Source organism: Felis catus, chromosome D4 (genome assembly GCF_018350175.1).
Source record: "Felis catus isolate Fca126 chromosome D4, F.catus_Fca126_mat1.0, whole genome shotgun sequence".
Taxonomy (NCBI): Eukaryota; Metazoa; Chordata; class Mammalia; order Carnivora; family Felidae; genus Felis; species Felis catus.
The window spans coordinates 90,442,856-90,464,954 of NC_058380.1; the positions used below are offsets into that span (position 1 = coordinate 90,442,856).

At 49.2% G+C, this 22,099-nt stretch overlaps 1 protein-coding gene across 1 annotated transcript in view; it reads right to left on the minus strand.

The window, feature by feature from the left end:
- Nucleotides 1-22,099, minus strand: part of TSC1 (TSC complex subunit 1) — a 50,138-nt gene that overhangs the window by 21,669 nt on the left and 6,370 nt on the right. The window contains 8 exon segments of the mRNA XM_023242930.2: nt 3,576-3,649; nt 4,025-4,179; nt 5,659-5,803; nt 8,218-8,370; nt 9,360-9,463; nt 11,294-11,479; nt 14,950-14,973; nt 18,839-18,901. Coding sequence (XP_023098698.2) covers nt 3,576-3,649; nt 4,025-4,179; nt 5,659-5,803; nt 8,218-8,370; nt 9,360-9,463; nt 11,294-11,399 — 737 coding nt within the window. The 5' untranslated portion in view covers nt 11,400-11,479; nt 14,950-14,973; nt 18,839-18,901.

Below are 22,099 nucleotides of genomic sequence, written 5' to 3' on the forward strand. Positions count from 1 at the left end.
TTGGTGTTTCCTCTCTCTAAAAGCTTTGTCCCTGGTGTCCTGAATTCACCACATTGAGACTTGGGAGCATTCTTTCTCACTGGTTGTGGCCGGGTGCCGGGTGAGCCCCTTCAATCTGGAAACGCGTGTCCGTCTGGAGATTTCCTTCTACTATGTCTTTTACAACTTCTTAGCCCACAAAAGTTTTCTCCTCTCTTTTTAAAACTCTTTTTTATGAGATGTCAGACTTCCCGGACTGGTTATTTTAAGTATCTTTCTGCTCAGAATACTCCTCCTCTCTGTTCTTTGATTCTGTTTTCTGAGACACTCTCAACTCTATCTTCCAGGACTTTTTGTCAAGGTATCTACTGTAGTAGCTCTCATTTTTCATTTTCAAGCGCTCTTTCTCAGTCTCTGAATGTTCCCCTCCGTGGCACTCTGACCTCTCCATGTGCTCAAATGCCCCATCTCAGTGGCTACGACATCTCTGTATTATCACGGTTCCTTTCTAGTCCCTTTTCTCTTTAGGTTGGTCTCTTGTCTTCTGGGTTAGAGCTTTCTCCAAAAGCCAGATGACCCCTGCCTACGCGAAGGGAGCAAGGCTCTCTAAACTGGCCTGGGAGACTTCCAAGTTCATATCCTAGACTGAACATACTCCTCCGACTGTACAGCCTCCCAAGCCCACCAAGCCTACAGTAGGGATTCATTTCTTCTTAATATAAACCTACGAGAAGGAGAAGAATGGGAGAAGAGAGAGCAGCACGACAGGTTCCTGAAACTGGAAGGCAGACGGCCCAGAGGTAACCGACACCTCAAATCCATGAAAGCAGAGCCCTAAGCTCCCACCGTCTCAAAGCTAAAACTCAACCTGACTCATACTGCAGAATCCTTCAAAAGGTAAAGAATTTTTACACATCAAGTCCTTCTGGAACTGGAGAGGAGCACAGGTAGACAGGCCAGTTAGCGTCGGGACGATAGGGTGAAAACTATTTGAGGGGCAGTTAGAGTCCCGAGGTCCCCTCGCCGACTCAACGCTCCCGGGCGGCAGAAATCTGGGCTATTCTCTGGAAAGGATAAGACACGGTTTCGGGGCTGAGCTACTCTGGAAAGAGTTGAGGGTGTGAGTACCACTCAAACAAGGGAACTAAGTGAGCGTGTCCACTCTGGATGTCGAGACCACCAGCCCCTCCCACGACCAGCCTCTTCTCCCCAGTGGCAGCCAGCCCCTCCCCAGGCTAGAGATCAGAAGACCCTCCTCCACAAAAACTCCGCCAGCAAACTCGATACTGACGTCAGTATTTCCAAGCGATGCTCAGGTTGACACATGCGGGAGCTCAGAGGCAGTGAGCCCCACCCTGTGAACAGATCTTTCTGGCTCCTTACCCAGACGCAGGCAGACTGTCAGGTCTTTGCAGAAAGCCTCGAAGACTTCAAAAGAACAGGAGTCAATGGATTACACAGGGAACAAACAACATTCAGCTTTCTCCAAGACGTGAAAGGCTGTAGCCCTGAAACCCAAAACAGCTACCGTAAAGAGGAGCATTCGGAGAACCGTAAAAAGCTCTCAGACGTTCAAAACATGGCGCTAGGAATGGGCATGTAGCCGCGACAGGACTGAATGCTAAAAACGAGGAAACCTTTAAAAGGAGCCAAAGAGCAAGACACGAGAAAACGGGGGAGCAAAGAAAAGCAAAGAACCACTCTCTGAGGCCCCGATCCACGTACCAACAGTGCCAGCCAGACACGAGGGAAGGAGATCGAGCACGAAATAACGCACGAGAGTTTCCTAGAGCCTAAAGATAAGAGTTTCCGGATTGAATGACGAGGACAGACTCTGACCAGGAAGTGGCAGAATATGAGAGCACGGAGAAGACTCTCCAGGCTCCCGCAGAGAAGAACACAGCAACACAGCCGGCGAGGAGTGAGAGCAGCTTTGGATTTCGACGACAACACTGGCAAGGTGGCGAAGGAATGACGCCCTCCGAGTGCGGGATGACGAGGACTAGAGGTGTGCGTCCCGCCGGGCAGCCGCTTCCTTTCTCTCAAGGCTACGAGAGGGCGCGCTCCATGAAAACAAGAGCAAACTGGGGAAAAAAGCCACGAGACGCAGGGGAGGGCAGGGAGGGGCAGAACGAAGCCGCGCACGAGGCGCGAGAGACGGCCACGTCCCCGCTGCCACCGCTCTATCTGCTTAACGGAGGGACACAGCGTGCAGGCGAGCCCGGCCCGGATGCACTGTGCTCAGTCAGTCCTGATTCAGCACTGACCGAGGCCCCGCTCTCCCTTCTCTGCCTGGATCGGCCCCCCAGGAGGACACTGCCCTGACCCGCTCCTGGAGGTGGGCCACCCTGAGCCGAGCCACAGCTGCCAGGCTCCGGCAGCACATCCAGGAGCCGGCCTCGCCACGGGCCTTGCCAGGTGCGTGGACTCCGGTGAGCCCGGGTTCTCGGGACTCATTCGGGAATGACCTTGCCCACCGGCTTCCCCTCCAGAGGCTCCGCTAAACTCTCAATGAGGGAAGCCGGGTGGACGCTCAGACACTGGGCTCTTCCTCGCGTCTCCTGCACACCTTCATCTAATGGTGACAAGACTGCCCTTTCCTTAGCCTGGCCTGGCCTCCTAATCAGCTTTCCAAAGCCCAACAATACATGGGGTCAAACTCTAAAGAAAAGAAAGAACGATCCACATGAAAGCAAGAACAGCGGGCTCCCTCGAGTGGGACAGGCAACAGGGAGAAAGACGGCTGGGAACGTTCATCTGCGACGCCGGGCGGTGGCTGCACGCACAGGTATTCACGTGATACGTTAAACTTTACACACACACTCCGTCTCCCTCTCCACAGCCAGCATCTCTCACACACAGTAAGTGGCTATACGGTGACTGAGGCTCCGAGTGGCAGAGAGAGGGCCTGCGGGGTGAGGTTCGCCGTGAGAGGACCGGGCAGTGGGAGATCCCCAGATGTCGGCATCTGTGGACCAGTTTCCCCAAAAGGGGTTCAAGCCTCGGCCGAGGGAGCTGTGAGCCAGAGAAAAGTTGGGGGAGGAGCTGAGCTTCTCACAGATCCACGCAGAGAACGTCACTCCCTTCCCTTCTCAGTCTGGACTCAGCCCTGCCCTCCCCCACGCCAGGTACCCTCAAAGAGGAAGCCTCCAGGTGCAATTTCTCCAGGGAGCACACCCAGAAACTTCTCAGGGTCCCACGGAGGATGGCAGCGGCCTGCTGCCACACAGGCGGAGTCTAACAACTCAACATCCACACTTGCCACGATCCGCTTGTTTTCAACCACACACCGCGTGGCCTGCCTCACACGGTCACGGGCACCACCGAGCTGGGAGCCTTCCCGGGGTTCTGTAGGACAGCTGTCCGCACCGCACCTGCCTCCGCTCTGCGGAAAGAGTTATTCTCTGCCTGCGAGGAATGTGTTTTAGACTCATACAAAGTTTTAGCTGTACCAGTCCTTCAAAACACTGTGATTCCCTAAGTAGAAGGGCCTCTATTTCCAAATAATACCTCCATCTAGGCCATCGCCTAGATCACATGATTAACCTGTCAGGGAGATGCTGCAAAATTCTGAGTCGCCGGCTTCATTTCTATACCTTCGAGGGTCCAGTTCGTGGTCCTTGGATCCAGTCACTAATTCCGGGTGAATTCGCACATGCTCCATCATCGGCTAGAAGAGTTTGGGGTGACAAATTACAAAAAGCTCAATCTCTGCGCTATCTCCACACAATGGAATATTACTTGACAATAGAAAGGAACGAGGCCCCGACGCCCGCCAAAGCCTGGGTGGACCCGACACGTCACACCACTCCCAGAACACCACGTACGGGGTGCTTCCGTTTCTGGGAAACGTTCGTTCGTTGGGACAGGCCGGTCTGCAAAGGCAGAATGCACGTCAGCGGTTGCCTGGGGCTGGGGCTGGGGCTGGGGCTGGGCGGGGGAAGCTGAGCTTCTGCTCAAAATCTGTCTACCTCTGAACACGGAAGCCCCAGCCGCCGGCCACGTGCACGGGACGCGGAGTATCAAATGGGCGGTCTTCACTTACCCTGACCACCTCTTCAAAAGTGTCCAAGTTCTCCTTCATACTGTAGTGAGAGCGTAGAAAGGAGACAAAGTTGCAAGGGTACATTCCATAGAGGCGATGAAAAAGAGCGTAGACGCTGGCGTGGAGATGGACAAGATAGATTTCCGTCACGTGGCCTAAAACGGGAGACCGCAGACAGGAGACTCAGCCGGACGCGAGGCGACGTGTGCAAAGTGCAAAGCAGGCGTGAGCACGTGGCTGCCAGCACGACCTGTGGTCACTTACCGCCACCTCGCTCCAAAGATAGCAAGCGAGCGTGTTGGGCTGAGATGCAAATCCGAGCACCTCCGACACGCCCGTCTAAAATCCATCAGTGGCTCCCTCTGGCCTTTGGATACACTCCAATCTACCGAGAGTGACCCATAAAGGCTCCTACCGATCCAACCCCTCCGGTCCTCTCCAGTCTCCACCTGACATTCTCACAACACTGACCTTTCTCATGACAATCACTCTCCCTAAAATTTGCTGTGTTTTTTTTTAAAACCTCTTTTTAAACCTTAAGCGAACTCTAGGCCACACACGAGGCTCAGACTCACAACCCCGAGATCGAGAGGCTCACACTCTACCGACTGAGCCAGCCAGAAGCCCCCCCCCCGCCTCAAATTTGTAATGATACTTCTCCACTGCCCTGTTCAGCAGCGTTTCTTGAGAATGGCACTGTCTCGCTTAGCCCTGGGCCCTCGGCCCTCAGCGCCTGGTACGTCACAGGAGCTCAAATACTGGCCGAACGAATTGACAGATCCTTTTGCAACTGGTGTGTAGTCTTAGCTATGCAGATCTGTAACTACAGAGCGAAAAACCTATTATCCAGAAACCAGCCTAAGGAGCCGAGAGCGGGGGAAACTCAGCACTTAGTTCATCGAGTCTCATGCAGACCCCGCAGAAAACCCAAGGTCCACAGCGTCCGTAAAGCTCCTCCCTAACAGCGGACAGACCACCCCTTCCTCCCAAGAAGAGCCTACTGAAGAAGCCAGCATCACACGGGTCCTGTACTTGTTACTCAATTCCCTACAGGAAGCTACAGCCTCTGGTGTCACGTGGCTTAATGCTTCATGTTTGCCACAGGAGTAGCTGGTGCCGGGCTCGCCAAAAGATCCCAAGTATCACAGGCCCACAGCTTCGGAATCATTTGATAGAGCTGGACTACCTGCCAATATGGGAAAAAAATCCCACCATGCTCACAACGAGCGCCCCACTCGGGACACACCGCGTTTTCCCTCCTCCTCCTCCGCATACAGGAGACAGGTTCTCAGAACCAGAGGTTTGCGTTTTGTGACAAGAGACCAGCAGAGGAAGACAAAAAGGTCGCACAAGCTTAGTCCTGTACTGCCACGATGTGGATTGAGGGTGTTTTGATAAGATTGAAGTTTACCGACAACTAGGAAGTTTTACATCCTACCAGTTTCTCTGACGTCCTGATGCTTATTCGTGCTGACAGTGGACGCACCCGACGTATTTCCTCAACTGGTTAGTGACGACCACCCATGCCAGCTAGAAAATTCTACCTGTCCTTCCCTTACAGCTCATGACCTGTTAAATCGGTAAGAAAAGCATCTACCTGGTAGGGAACAACAGGCACGTAAGGACACCTTTACCTGGTTTCTTCAGGCACCACGACGAAAGACGGCCAAAAATATCAAAGAAATCATGAAGGTGCTGTTTCCCCGACTGTGGAATCATTGGTAGCATGGTTATCAACACTAAGACACCTGTTGTAAGGACAATGACATCGGTGTCCACCTGCAGAAGGAAAGGTCGAGCAGGAAGAAACACCTGTCAGGCCCAGCATTCGGATCAGCACTATCAACACACAAAGAAGCTGCTCTAAATTCTAAGGGGATCACAAACTAGAGCCCCCCCCCCCCACCACAGACTCGTTTCCTTATCCTCCAGGTTTGGGGGGAACGATACTGAATCAGACTTGACTGTACTGAGTCTGATGCTCCTAGATAAACCCATCTGGGAGAGGAACTTCAACCTGACCTGAGGACGCCCAAGTCCTCCAGCCTGAGGATGCTGTACTTACAGCACTTGGACAGAAGCATGACAGGCTGCTTTTTAACAGAACAAAGGAACGCTACTGGTTTTGTTCATTTAACCAAATCCAAAAATATTTACTTTTTAAAATCAATTTCAAAAACGCTACATATTGTCGAGTAGTTCACTTTTTAAAAAAATTTTTTCAATGTTTATTTATTTTTGAGAGAGACAGAGAGAGACAGAGCACAAGCGGGGAAGGAGCAGAGAGAGAGGGAGACACAGAATCCGAAGCAGGCTCCAGGCTCCGAGCTGTCAGCACAGAGCCCGACACGGGGCTCGAACCCACGAACCGCGAGATTGCGACCCGAGCCGAAGCCGGACGCTCAACCGACTGAGCCACCCGGGTGCCCCACGTATTTCACTATCGTTTAAAGGATTACAACAGAAATATAATTTAAGAAAAAATTAGCGTTATGCTACCAAGTCTACTTAATCGCTCAACTCCACAGCAGCACTCACAGACCAACAGATAAAAGAAGACATGGTGACCTCTGACCACGTCTTTAGTTAAACAGCAAGTCCTGTAACTTCAGGCCAATTGAAGACACTCGACACAACACCCAACAGATTGAGTCAACTCAGAATAGCTACCGCTGCTCACCTGACCCCTCACTAAATCATGGATGTTTGCCAAGTAACTAGAATTCAGATTTAAGAAACGAGATATTGATCAAAAGACTGCCATGCAGGCTAAGACATTCATTATTCCCGTTAAAAAAGGAAATCTACGAGTCTGGAAATAAAGTCTCAAATAGATTTAGTTGTCACATTAAGCACTAAGCCTTTCATCACGGCGGGTATCTATCTAACACGAAGAACGCAAAATACTGGTAGTTGAATCAAGACTACGTAACCAGTTCCAGTAAAAAGGACTGACCCTAATTTTGTCGAGGAAAATAGTCTAGCGGGGCCTGGCTAACAGTCCAGGAGTAATTTTAAAGTTCACCCATTTGGAAAAGGTAAGTATTTTACAATCTGAACTAAGCTGTGTGCCTCAAAATGGAGTTATAGTCTCACCAAAGTCATTCACTTAAAAAAATTAAGTTTTTAAAATCGTTCCTATTTTTTTCTTAACGTTCAATGCCTGTTTTTACGATACCCTACCAATGTGACTCCTTGGGATCCACCTCTAGGGGTAATGAAAGTTACCCTTGTTAGCAGAGACGAGAATCGATCTGTCGTATCAGATGACCCAGAGGTACTGCCACCCAGAAACAAATACTGCTGCATATTTTCACGTCTCTGTGAGGTACAGGCAGTTAACATTCACCACATTTTCTTATTTTATAGATAGGAAACAAGTCCAGGAATTAGAACAGATTCGGCAAATAGCCTTGAGTATTTCAGCAAGCCACTGTCAAAACTAAAACCTAGAGTTCTATTCAGGTTGTGACTCACTGTGTGGACAAATTGCACTAAATTTAGTGCAAAAAGGAGAATGCGATTCAGTAGGCCTTCTATCAACAAAACTGTAATTACAGCTACAACTAAAACACACTCCCAAATGGTTAAAAAGAGCGCTTGGCCATTTTTCTACTCGCTAAACGAGAGTTTAGAAATAAGGGCTCCCCCAAAGAGAATCCAGATGCTTAACTGAGGGAAGACCGGACAACGATGGAATCAAAGAGGGCTGGGATTGGGGTGCCTGGGTGGCTCAGTCGGCTGGGCGTCCGACTTCGGCTCAGGTCATGATCTCGCGGTCTGTGAGTTCCAGCCCCGCGTCGGGCTCTGTGCTGACAGCTCGGAGCCTAGAGCCTGCTTCGGATTCTGTGTCTCCCTCTCTCTCTGGCCCTCCCCCGTTCGTGCTCTGTCTCTGTCTCAAAAATAAATAAACGTTAAAAAAAAAAAAATTTTTAAAAAGAGGGCTGGGACAATGTCGTCTCGAACCGACCTGAAGTGTTGCCACATTTGCTTGGACAGAAGATACGGGACCGTCACCGGGACGCTCGGAGGACTTACTGAGTACCAACCGTGGATTACCTTATGTTCCAGGAAAGCCAGACACCAAAAGTTCCTAAACTCTCAAAGTCTAGCTCGCTTGCTTCACAGTTACCGAGACTCGCAGAAACGACATTCAGAAAGCCGTTCCGTCCCAACCCTTGCACGCATCGTACCTTGAGACATTTGAGCAAAGAAGGCAAGAGAGGTGCTTGAGACAGCTTGTGCTTCCAGGGCGGCTGCAGCCTGATGACGTGGCCCAGCAACGACAGGGCGGGCAACCGCGAGGCGGCTCTGCCCACACAGTCGTTCATTTTGTCCAGGAGGTGCTGAAAATGTAAAAGAAGAGGGGACGCGCGTCTCAGCCAGGCTGGGAGGCAGGGGGAGGAGATCCTCACGTGACCATGTGGAGGTCACGCGAACCAAGGTAGCGATGGTTTACTCCAGCCCCTCAAGACCTCGATCAAACAAAAGATTTTTAAAAACCACACTGGCAAACGAAATACAGTTGTGTTTGGCCTGAGACAAGGCAGTCAGTTGGCAAGTCTAGAAAAAAGGGGAGCAGACTCCTTCCTGGACCCTCTCGTCAAGTGCAAATCAGCCACTTCTTCCAGTACCCACTGGCCCCAAGCCTGCAGAGGGTCGCCGAAGCTGGGAGGGATCCCGCGGTAGCCCCTCACTGCCGCCGGAGCCCCATCCGCGTGGTTTGGCCCCAAATACAAATCAGGTGGTCGACAAGTTAAAACTCAGCCCAGAAAAACAATAAAACAAAACAAGACACACTGGAAAGGGCACACGGCGGCAAGGCCTCCGAATCCTAGTGAAGCTGCTAGCACTGAGGATCTCAGCACTTACCAAGGTCCGCCATCATCTGCCACCCACAAAAACAAAAACACGGAGGAGCCCTCCAGGCGCCTGGTGCTCGGCAAACAGGACTCGTCAATCAGCCCCGTCAGCCACCTGTACCACAGATTTCCCCCCGGTGGTTGAGTCTCAAACCCTACTGCCAGCATGACGGGATCATGGGTACCTCGTGGGTCAGACTGTCAGTGGACAATTACAGCACGGGGACGACAGGCTTTCTTGAACAGCAACATCTTAGGAAACCTATGAAACATGCTTTCTGTTGTCAACGTCTCGGGAAACGTAAATTCTGCAAATCATTTTCCTGTGTGGTTACAGTGCGGGAACGGGACCATCTGTGTTCTGGAGAAGTCGAGGCGGCAAGCTCTCAGACGGCACAGCGGGTGTGCGCAGAAGCCGTCGTGTGCCGGCAGAGAAGGGATTCGGCGCTCCCCCACGACGCCCCAGCGGTTACCTTATCGTGCGGCTCTTGCAGGGTAGTCAGGATGTGCAACACCGGCTGAGAACTGGTTTCCAGGTAATAATCCACCAAGGTGTTTACGAGCATCGGACCACGGTCTGGACAAAGGAAAGGGCGGGTGGAAACAGTTATTTCCCTTAGCGTTCTAAACTTACCTCACGTGGCGCCTGGCACAAAATCCAGAAAACGTTTCCTCATGTGCTACCCAAAGTTACACAGGGCATTCTATTTTTGCCCCCTTGAGTTAATTTGGGTTTAACGGGATAATATCAAATTTACCTGCCTAAATATCCATAAAAGCACTGAAATGCTAGCTTCTCTTTTTATTGCTTTCGATAATTATAAATTCGTAGGGGCGCCTGGGTGGCGTAGCAGGTTAAGCGTCAGACTCTTGGTTTCGGCTCAGGTACTGATCTCACAGTTCATGAGATGCAGGCTCGTCGGGCTCTGTGCCGACGGCACGGAGCCTGCTCGGGGTTCTCTCTCCCTCTCTCTCTGCCCCTCTCCCACTCATTCTCTCTCCCTCTCTCTCTCAAAATAAATAAGTAAACCTTTAAAAAATAATAGTAAGATACAATAAAACTGTAATCAATCCACGTCCGTTGTTAACAATTCAGGTTACACGCAAGTACATAAAAGGAAAGTGCCCTCCACGACCAGCCTCCCAACCCACTCTTCCGAGAGTTTGGCACACACCCCCTCACAAACCTTCTCCTACTATGCTAATCACACCGTGCACATCCGTGTGTTCACATCCATAGTCACACGGTCCGCGTATATGTGTGTTTCTCCCACTTAACGACGTGTGGGCACCCTCCCATGATGGCACCTCTGACCTACTTATTTTCCTCACTGACCTCCTGGTGCTCCACTGCCTGGCTCTGCGTGAGAAATTTAACCAGTCATCTACTGAAGGGTACTTGGGTTTTCCAATTTCTCCAAGGCTATAAGGAAATACGGACTCGTTTGGTTTTTTCAATGCTTATTTGTTTTTGAGAGACAGAGGGACAGAGCCTGAGCAGGGGAGGGGCAGAGAGAGAGGGAGACACAGAATCTGAAGCAGGCTCCGGGCTCCAAGCTGTCAGCACAGAGTCGGATGCGGGGCTCGAACCCACGAGCTGTGAGATTGTGACCCGAGCCAAAGTCCAGCGCTTAACCGACTGAGCCATCCAGGCGCCCCTGAAATTCAGACTCTTGTTAAGTGGGACACATGGTACGTGCTTTTCAGTTGGTGATGGGGACCCCAAAAAGGCTGAACACTAGTTTATTCTCCTGCCAACAGTGCCCATTTCTATAATCAGCATTTGATTTCTATCAACCTAGTAAGCAAAGAAAGGTACTATTTACATTCATATTTCTCTGATTAAAGACAGGGTATGTTGTGTTTTTTTTTTGAAGTTTGTTTATTTATTTTGAGAGAGACGGAGACAGCGCAAGCAGGAGAGGAGCAGAGAGAGAGGGAAACAGAATCCCAAGCAGGCTTTGTGCTGCCAACGCAGAGCCCAACTCGGGGCCCAAACCCACAAAACCGTGAGATCATGACCTGGGCCAAAACCAAGAGTCGGACGCTTAAACACCGGAGCCACCCGGGCGTCCCAAGTTATGCACTTTTATGCTAGAAATCACATACGTGATTTCCGGACAAAATGTTCTATCTGGCCTCTGAAAACACTCGGGTGGGTAGAGTAAGGGAGGTGAGGTGAAACAAGACGCTGAAGCTCGTGGGGTCAGTATGTGATTCCTGACAGGTTTATGTGTGTATCTGAATATCACCGTAATTGAAAGCTTAAAGCACACAGAGAGTGAATCCACCAATATGTGCTCTTTCTCAGGGGTTTAAAGACTCTCCTTAGAAGGTGAAACCCCGAGTCAGCAGAGTGTAGTCGCCCCGAGGGCAGAGGGGCCGAGAGGGACACAAAGCCACTTACCAGCATTGAGGTTCTCTTTAAAGACGGCTGTTACATCGTCACGCACGCTCAGCACGGGGGAGTCCAGCATGGAGACGAGCTCCCCGATGTTGGCTTGCTGGGCCATGGTCTTACGCGGGCGTGCTGTGCCGGGTCCGGAACGTGCACTACAGACTCTGCAGGCTCTTCATGGGTGCCACTACCAGACTTCGAGGAAGGAAGAATAATAGTGTGACAAAACGGCCCCACCTCCCCCCCCCCACCAAAAATGACCGCAAGACAGACCGGCACACGTGTCCAATGCAGTGAAAGTTCTCCCAGAACGCTGCTGATAAAAGCAGCTAGGGTGTGAGATTAATTCTCTCTGACCCATTCGTGAACAGAGTCGCGTGGAACGCAACAACCAGAGAGAGACGGGAAACACTGGTACCTGTCAGAACCATCGCAGCAACTTAATACCACGACCGAAGCTAAGTTTTTTATTTTCATTCCTACTTCTGATTCTACCTTGGGTTTCGGCTAAGACGATGCCTATGTTTCAAATCATTGATGAAAAGAGTAGGTGAACGATTTCCGGAAAAAGCACTGAAAACATACCACTTCCCTCTCGACACTCCCTTCAATGTCTAGAAGTTAGTATAGCTTCTTAGGTCACAGGACCATAGGTTCGACACCTCATTTCAACCAGGGACCGCTCCTCAATTTTTCGTACAAACTCCTCGCCCTAGGGGTCTATCACACTCGAATGCCACCGGTCACAGGGAAAAGGCCCCGGGCGGGGCGCAAGCGGGGAAACCGTGCACCCTCCGAGGACTCGGTGCCTCCTGGTGCTGGAGATGCCTCCTCACCCTTGCGTACAAAAAAGCAGCTCATTCTCCAGGCCTCACTACCCACATTTACAATTGTTCTCTTCTCTCCGCTTGGGTCTCTAAAGGTGTATTTTCAAAAACAAAACCAGTTATCATTTAGGAGACAGGAAGTGCACACCTTTTACAAACATCACCGAATACAGTCCTTATATTGGTATCGTGCAATTGGTTCCTCCGTCCCCATTTTATAGGGAGAGAAACAGCGATCAAGACATTTGCTTGGGGCTGCTAAGCTGGCAAGAAGCAAAACCAAAAGAGAACTGAAATTTAAAGCCAGATCTGCTTGACGGTAAAGCCCTAAGCCCTTAAATGTGACACGAAGCTAACTTATGGTTTTGACCCTCACAACAATTCTGCGAGGTCAGCAGATACCCTCTTTTACAAATGACAATATGGATACTCAAGAAGAACAGGTAACTTTGCCAAGGTCACATGGTAAAGCAGAACTCAGATGGCTCCGCTCCCAGACCAACGACTGTCTCTGTCCTCTGCCACCACGTTGCCTCCTCCTGGGCCTGTCCTGGAGTGAGCTGGAGTGGCCGCTCCCCAGCGTCACCGTCGACGGAAACCACCCGGGATGCCTATTAGAGATGCAGTCTCCTGGGCCCGTTCCAGAACTGAACTTGGGGGTTAGGACCCTGCATTGTAATAAGCACGCTGGCAGGAAACACTACGCTAAAGAAAAATTCCACTGAAGAGTTAAGTCCCCCTCCTGTAAGGATGCCAAATTTAAAGTACCAGTGACCCCAGAAACTGGTGAGTACTTCCTATCACCTCTGCTCTCATTTAATTACAACCTGGCAGTAGTCACTGATTTGCGTCTTGGCAAATCAGAAGTTCATGAGCCCCCAAAATCGCTTAAAATGTCTACATGCAGGGGCGCCTGGGTGGCTCAGTCGGTTAAACGTCTGACTCTGGATTTCGGCTCAAGTCATGATCAAATGGTTCATGGGCTCAACCCCCGCGTCGGGCTCTGCGTGGACAGCATGGAGCCTGTTTGCCATCCTGTCTCTCCTTCTCTCTCTGCCCCTCCCCTGCTGGCACATGCGCACTCTCCCTCTCTCTCAAAATAAATCAACAAACATTTTAAAAATGTCTACGTGCATTTTCGAGAGCTAATCCTGATGCAGGAAGTTGCTGGCTCACAGCTATAAATATAAATCGTATAGGTAAATCCCAAAGAAGTCCATTTCAAAGGGCTTACAACTAGTCAGATTTTCTTGTAATAGAGCTCAAGGCTGAAAACAGAAACAAATTTCACCTTGTGAGTGAGATTAAATTAAATATAAAAGTGAGGAAAATATCAACCTGTCAGGGTTTATTGTCCACTGAGAGAATTGAATGAGAGAATGTACGCACACACTTGGCACAAATAAACCCTCCCTGAGTAGTGGCCACATATTTCAAAAAGAAAACTAGTAAAAATCTTGGGGCCATCATTTTCAAGGTGACTTTTTTTTTTTTAATTTTTTTTTCCACGTTTTTATTTATTTTTGGGACAGAGAGAGACAGAGGATGAACGGGGGAGGGGCAGAGAGAGAGGGAGACACAGAATCGGAAACAGGCTCCAGGCTCTGAGCTGTCAGCACAGAGCCTGACGCGGGGCTCGAACTCACAGACCGCGAGATCGTGACCTGGCTGAAGTCGGAGGCTTAGCCGACTGCGCCACCCAGGCGCCCCACGTTTATTTATTTTTGAGACAGAGAGAGACAGAGCATGAACGGGGAGGGGCAGAGAGAGAGGGAGACACAGAATCGGAAACAGGCTCCAGGCTCCGAGCCATCAGCCCAGAGCCTGACGCGGGGCTCGAACTCACAGACCGTGAGATCGTGACCTGGCTGAAGTCGGACGCTTAACCGACTGCGCCACCCAGGCGCCCTCAAGGTGACTTTTTAACAGCACATTTATCTGGCTAGCCCTCACATTCACTCCTACTCCAGGTAAACCACAAGTGATCCCTCAGATTCAAAAGCATTTTTGTCCCCAAGTTTGGTTCTGTTCCGATAACACTGCTACTTACCTAGTCTCAGTATAGTGAGGCTCTGAGTTTGTATTTTGTATATTCAGAAGACAGTCACGTCAGAGCTGGTCCCCCAAATCCAGGCAGCCCAGAACACAGAGTGCCAGCAATTCAACTCCAAACAAAGATGGCACTCATCCAGTCAACTTGGCCATACCCAGGGCGGGCCAGCCTGGGCTACCTCGCTTGCTTCTCAGTTTGTAAATGTCATGTTAGGGGTCAAAGTCTTGTCTCTGGAGCCTGTTCTTTCCAGATACTTTCCAGAAAGCACAAATAAGGTTTCATTGTAAAACACATTAGTATATTTTTGGCAATAAGCTTTTCTCTTTGGTTCTAAGATTCTATCTTTCAACCATATTTTTTTAATTCCCCAGAAAAAAATATAAGTCTTGGGTTTCATGGGAGGTTCTTCATTTAAGTGTCCCAAGTTCAAGGATTCTGACGTTCAAAAAAGCCCTCCCAAGGGTTTGTTTAATCATGAGCTTTTGAAATCAGTCCCGTGATTAGCGTATCTCTTTTAAAACTCATTCAAATATTTCTCGAGGGGCTAAGTGCAGGGTGCTGAGTAGAAAAGACAGACTTAGCACATGCAACGGAGAATTAAATGCGGGAGAAGGAAGTGGACGGGGTTCAGTGTGTGCACAGAGTGGGGAAGGGGCCAGCTCAGCCTGTAGGCAGTAGGGGCGGGTGAGGCCCACACGTGTTAGACACACTTTGCAGTCTGGGGAAGATGGACTGGAAAAGTCACCCGAAGGTTAACACCACCGGCACCGGAAGCATCAACTTACAGCTGTGAAAGTCTCTCTTCCATTCTGGAAATAACCAAGTACAAAAAACAGGAGTCACGAGAAGCTGAAAGTCAAGACCTAGGTTAATACATTTCTGTAACCTACATGCCAAAGCGGTATTCCACTTAGTCAGTGTGATCATCACTGGCCGCGTGCCACAGCACAGTGCTACAGACAATGCTACTCGCATTAGGGAGCAATGACTTTCAACAGCCACTCCCCATGCCAAAACCTGTCACTCTGTCAGTCTTCTGGACCTCAGGAATACGCACGGCCATCGGTCTGAAGCCAACATCAAGGTGACATCCTCGACTCCTCCACTGGCTCTTGTCCTCCCCTCGGATCTGTCAGCAAACCCACGATTTTGCTGTCCCTTCGTGGCTCCCGTCCAAGCCCCATCACCCTCCGTGCTACTCCTCCCGCCTATATTCCTGCTCCCCTTCCGATGCAGCTGCCACCAAACAACCACAGAAGACTCTGAAATGGGGAAATCAGAATCCATGACCTGTTTAGCTCCATGCAATGGCTTCCCGTGGAGACAAGAAGAGCCGAAGCCACGAGCGGCCGGACGGCTCCCTGTGCTCTGGCCGGTTGTGAGCCCTCAGCCGCCGCCTGCCTCCTCTTGCTCCACTCTGCCTCGTCATTTCTCTGCTCTGGTCCCCGTCTCCCAAAACCCAGGAAAACTGGTGCTCCTGCTGCCGCCCCTATCCCTGGGATGCTCCTCCCCCAGATCCTTGCATGGCTGACTATCACTGAGGTCTCTACTCAAAATGTCACCATCTCAGAGAGGTCTCCCCTGAGCACCCAACCAAAAGCAACAGGGGGGTTGTTAGTGACCGCCCTTGAGCCGACCAAGCTTAAACTTTACAACCGGTCATCAGATTCGATCACACAGGATACTTAGTATGACCTCAACTCGCATGGAAGATAGGGAGTCACCCAAGTTTAACTTTAGTCTCTATATTTGGCCAATATCTGGCTTTGGCCTTGGTCTTTGGAACCTCTGAAACTTGAACTGCCTACTTCAGCAGCATTTCTGGCATCCCTGACTGTGTGTGATCAATAGCTACGTGTTCATGTCGTAACCATTATATCTAATCTACACGATGTCTATAATGTGGACAAGGCGTGCACTTAGAATTACTGTTAGAAATCTGAATATTCACTCTTAAATAAAGGTAGAACACTCTAGCTGTAACATCCAAGCTCAGTGTTTTACAGTTTCATTACAAACGTATATTTATTATAAAAATAAAAGCTTTAGCTGATGAACATGGCTTTTTTTTTTTGAAGATTTTTTTTAATGTTTATTTATTTCTGAGACAGAGAGAGACAGAGCATGAGTGGGGGAGGGGGGGGGGACACAGAATCTGAAGAAGGCTCCAGGCTCTGAGCTATCAGCACAGAGCCCGACGCGGGGCTCGAACTCACAGACTGCGAGATCATGACCTGAGCCGAAGCCGGACGCTCAACTGACTGAGCCACCCAGGCGCCCCTGAAGATTTTTTAAAAATGTTTACTTACTTTTGAGAGAGCAGAAGCAGGGGAGGGGCAGAGAGAAAGGGACAAAAGATCTGAAAGGGGCTCTGCGCTGACAGGCTGACAGCAGCAAACCCAACGTGGGGCTTGAACTCACTAACCGTGAGATCACGGCCTGAGCTAAAGCCGAATGCTCAACCGACTGAGCCACCCAGGCGCCCCTGAACGTGACTTTTATGTTCAGAAACAATCAAGAACTTTCAAATGGTTAAATATGTTAACTAATAATATGAATATTAAGTAGATAGATTACATAGATAACTTTACAAATAACAGCAATTATTCTTTGAGCCAAATGTTTATAAAATTTTTAATAATAGATGGCTAAACAGAAATTAAATTGCATTTTAATTCTACATTTTATAGAATTGTCTTATAGCACTTATTACAAACAAAATAAGCTTTTAAAGCTGCATTTAATTTATAGTCTTAATTAGTAGTCCTTGAAGAAAAGTAATATTTGGGAATACTTCACATCTTGCAAGGATGAATGAAAAATGTCAACCTGTCACCTCAGTTGTAAGACACGAAAAAATCCCAACATCACAGTCAACAACATCCCTGAGAAATCATCTTCAAGCCAAATATAAAGACTATAAATAGTATAAAGAAAACAGTGTTAAGAAGAAACTGAAATCCCCTAGCACATTTTATACTCACTCATCAAATTTCAAAGCGGACTTCACGAAGATGCTTTAGGAAGACAAGGTCTTGTGGTTCTGTGTCTATGAAGACCAAAAGAGTAAACCAAAAAGCTTGTCAAGATGGTGGCTACAGATTGCCAACAATTTTTAGAGGCTGAAGACAAAGGATCTGTGAGGCTTGCCCAAGCTTTGATCCCAAGATACAGGTTCCTCCTAGAAAACAATCTTCCGCAAACTTTCCTGAACTACGTTCTGCTCTGTCCAAAAAGGTTAGTGATGGGCTGACGGGAGTGGCTGAATGCAGCATCCCGCATGCAATGCAGCGACCGCAGTCCCAATCTAACTGCAGGTCCTGAGGAAGTCATCTTCCTACACGAGAACTCCAAACTTTACAAACCTAGCTACTAAAATTTAGTATTGCAACTGCAATACTAAATTTGCGATTTACGATGTGTGTTACTCAGCTTGGGCCCCAAGCATATGAACACCACCGCTTGGCAATGGGTCCTAATTCATACTCCGCGGACTTGTGAAGAAGGGCGAGTGTGAAGAACACGCAAAAACACTGAGAATGAAGTCACACTCCGAAAGCTTCCCCTACTTGCGAGAGAAGGACACTTGCGCCCTGTTGTTGGTCCACAATCTGTACGAAATTCCTCTTTGTGAACAGACATCAGTCTTGAAGGCAAGAAATCCCCACTTTATTTCACAATTCCTGCGATGTGAGGTGAGGCGGACGATGACAAGACATAGTAATTGGCAACAAGTGAGCCATCAAGTGAACCCCACCAGCTACACACAGAGAGAGACAGCAACCAAACACCTCCCCATCTTCCCCACATCTTCCCACAGACGCACACAGTGCTGTTGCACTGGGCGCTCTTGCTGGTAAACTCGAAATTACAGCTCAGTGATACAAGTAACGTCACTAAGACCAAATTCGCATCCGCAAAAGTGCCAAAGCCTCACTATTTATGAAGAGTATATTCTAGGACTTTGAAAATCCTCCAGTCCTAGAGACCACCACGTCCTAGAGTCCATCTCCGAACACTAATTAAGACGATTAATAAGTAAAGCCATGTGAAGACGTAAATGCTAATTCACCAGTTCGGGGGTTCTCAGCGCAGGATGTACATCAGAATCACCCGGACGGTTCACAAAATCCGGATGCCCAGGGCCCACTCCAGAGCAGGTGAAGGGGTGGGGTCGAGAGACCACGTGGATTCCCAAGGCACAGCCAGGGTCGAGAACCTCTGCGTTAGTCAAATGACTCGCCCCAACACAATGGCTTCAGTTTAATCAATTTAACGTAGTGGCTAAAACCGAGCTTCGCTGCTAAGATGACCTGATCTGAGTCAACAGGTCCCCCGAGTAGCAGCTAAACAACCTTAGGAAAAGCAGATAATATCTCAGAGCCTTGTTCCTCATCTGCAGAACAAGGATACACCAAAGTGTGGCTGTGAAAAGGAAGATAAGTAACGCGCATAAAGCACTTAACACAGTGCCTGGCACCGAATAAGCCATTCATAAACCACAGGTAGTTTGACAAATCATCTCATGCCACAGGAGGACCAGTTCCTAGCTAGTAGCTTAACCCAGAACCGTTCAGTCCCGAATGCAAAGAAGCAAGTACACGTCTACACAGTCACGCCGGTGAGCGATTCCCTTCCATCTCCCCCAACCACTGGACTGAGTTGATACCTTACCTGTTCTGGGGACAATTGGTGCTTCGGCTTCCAGTGCCGTCAACCTGGTGTCTTTCATGGTCACTGAAGGGAAAAAACACACATATGTGGACAACAATCTTACAGTGAACCGAAAACCAGATGCAACGAGGGGGAGGTTAGGGCTCATCTGGTCCGAGCTGCTTCCTGCCCTAGCCCTGACAGGTGGCCATCTGGTTTCTACCGGAACGAACATTTACAATCACTGGGCGCACGTGCCCCTCTCTCCCTGTCTACATTTCTGAACAGCTGGTTGCTGGAAAATCCTTTATATTGTGCCGAACTTGTAATCTCTGTCTTCTGTTGGCTGTTTATTCGAGCTATAAACAAATGGGCAGGATGGGTTCTAGAATCACACGATTCCAAGTTGCAATCCAAGCTCTGCCAGGTTATCAGCTGGGTCACTTCTGGCTGCTTATCTTAGCTTCCTAACATCTAGCCTTGTTACCTCATCTGGAAAGTGAGAACAGCGGCCTCTACCTCAGGAGGCCGCCTGGGGGGTTACACGGGGTAGAGCCCTGGCACAGCGCGGGGCAGAGTCCTCACTCACACGGCCCGGGGACTCAGGCCACAAGAGCAGGAACAGTGCCAGGCGCAGAGCACCTAGCGGGCCTACACCTCCTCATCGCCTGCCATGGCCCCCTCCCGCCCTACAGCCCACCCCCCGCCCCGGCCCCCAAGCTAAGCATTCACCCTTAAAATGTCAGCTTATACATCTGCCCCATCAGAGGAGGCTTCCCTCCCCTCCGCTCCCGTGCCCCAGACTAGGTCAGGTCCCCTGTTATATCTGCTTAGCAGCCTATATTTCTTTGTGTCACTTGCCACAACCCAATTAAATAAGCGTAATTAGTTACTGAACATGACTCCCTCACTAGAATAGAAGTTGCATCCAGGGAGGGGCAGGAGCTCAGTCAGTAGCGTACCTCTAGCGGCTACCACGGTCTGTGGTATGGTTGACTAAAGGGTAGGACTTAAAATATTTCTTAAATAAATGCACAAGGCTGGATTCTGCCTTCGAAACAGCACAACCTGAATCTCATCCTTCCACGTGACAAGCATTTTTCTACTTTCTTCCCCTTTTTAACAAAACTTTCTGTCTTGGCAATTATCTCATATTAAATCACCACATAAAATAGGCATATACGTGTGTGTGTATATATTCCAAAGTGGTTTTTTTTTTTTTACACATTAATTTATTTTTGAGAGACAGAGAGAGAGAGAGCACAAGCAGGGGAGGGAGAGAGAGCAGGGCAGACACAGACTCTGAAGCAGGCTCCAGGCTCTGAGCCATCAGCATAGAGCCTGACATGGGGCTCGAACCCACAAACCGTGAGATCATGGCCTGAGCCGAAGCCGGACGCTCAACCGACGGAGCCCCCCAGGCGCCCCTATCCCAAAGCGTTTTAAAATGTGGGCCCTTCGAACTAAATGTAGGTACAGTGTAATCATGAGCTGGCAGCCCCAGGAGGAGCAGGGATTACCTGTCTGGTCCCCCAGTGGGCACCCCGGGCCTACTGCAGGATCTGGCAGAGAAGAGGCAAATATACCCTGTTCGGGTCAGCAAAGATTTCACCACCTTCTCCGGTAGCCTTTGCAGGGTGGGAAATAGAGCGAGAAAGCTGAGCCGCACACACTGCACACGACGCCCCGTCAGCGGGCGTGCGAAAGCCCTTTGCTGGCCTGTGACGTCAAAGTCGAGCTAGTGGATGGAGCAACTCTCTAACAAGTAACAGCTCTTGCCCCAGACGACCGGGTAACTACATTTCGTTGTGGAGCACACTCTAGGCATTAAAATCCAACGGCCCTCGGTGGCATCATGCAAGTGTGTGTACTTCCAAAAAGGCCAGCCAAATCGTTCAGACGGGGAGTGCTTGCCTGGCCACAGTCACTCAGGCAAGTAAAGAACCGGAATTAAAACACGGAAGCCTCTACTATTCCACATCCTAAAGTCAGCTGTAGTCCAGTGAGTCATACAGACTTCCTCTTACAATACATCCTAGTTGGATCTTTTACCTGCCTGAAAAGGAGTATCCCAGGGAAGGGTGAAATTGGGATATACACAAGACGAGATCTCGTAGCCTGCCCAGCCAAGATCGCCACCGGAGACAAAGGGACTGGCACGGGAAATCAGAATGTCTTTTGTCCAATGCTCAACACGAAGACTTCTTAAATTCTTTATCCCTAGGCCAAAAAGCGGCTCATCGTAACAAACTGCCATCAATCTAATGTCGACAAGTCAAAGGCCACCTGCCGTTATTTATATTTTTAACTGCTTATTGACTTATCCATTTATATTTAAATCCTGTCCTGTGGAGGTACTGCTAGGTAACATCATCCTCGTCAGGCAAGTGCAATGTGGCCTGTGAACTCCCTGATCGGAGGTGAGGAATGTTGAAGACCCTCTTTAAAGCTGTGGATGGAAACACCTTCAGAGCATAGCAGGGTCAAGTCACGTTCTTAATCTTCAAGAGCCAAATCAAAAAAGAAACATGCCCCCAGATCTAGATGTTTCCTCTTTCATATCTGACTCAAAAGACGCATTCTCACCTAGAGATGGAACTTCTTACAAGCAGTCTTTTTGAATGAATGAATGAATGAATGAATGAATGAATAAAGGGTAAGTCTGAGGAAGAAGAGGGCTCTGTGCTTTTAGTATTCTGAGATTAAACAGAAAGAGCTCAGGTCAATTTGTTTCCATAGTTCACCTTAATTTCATTCTTAAGGTGTTTACAGAGAGATGGCTTATATACTTAGGATTACACTCAAACTCCAGCTTAACAGCCACATACAGCTGCCATCAGCAGAACCCTACACACCTTTTTTCACATCCCTCTGTCCTGGGCAAGGTGCATTACACGCTGTGAGACAGCTAAGAGCTACGCATCCCTTTATGAAATACCTAAAATGCCTTTAGAAAGTATTTTATCTGAAAACATCAGTCGAGTATTCAGACTTTTGGCAAACCGTGCCAAGGCATCATGCGTGTGGCCTTCTATCCCACGATGCCTTAGAACTGCGAATCCCATCAAATAGGTACCTGCATAACATACCGCCTGAGACGATTTTATACATGCTTGTCTATGAGGTAAAAATGAAGGCAGGCGTCTCGTCACCATAACTTGCTTCCCACGCTCAACTCTTTCATCTAAAAAATTCAAAGACAATTCAGATACGGGTTCAGGCACAGACGGACTATTTTACAGGACAGGCAGATCAGAACCAGCACTCCATTATGTTAATAAT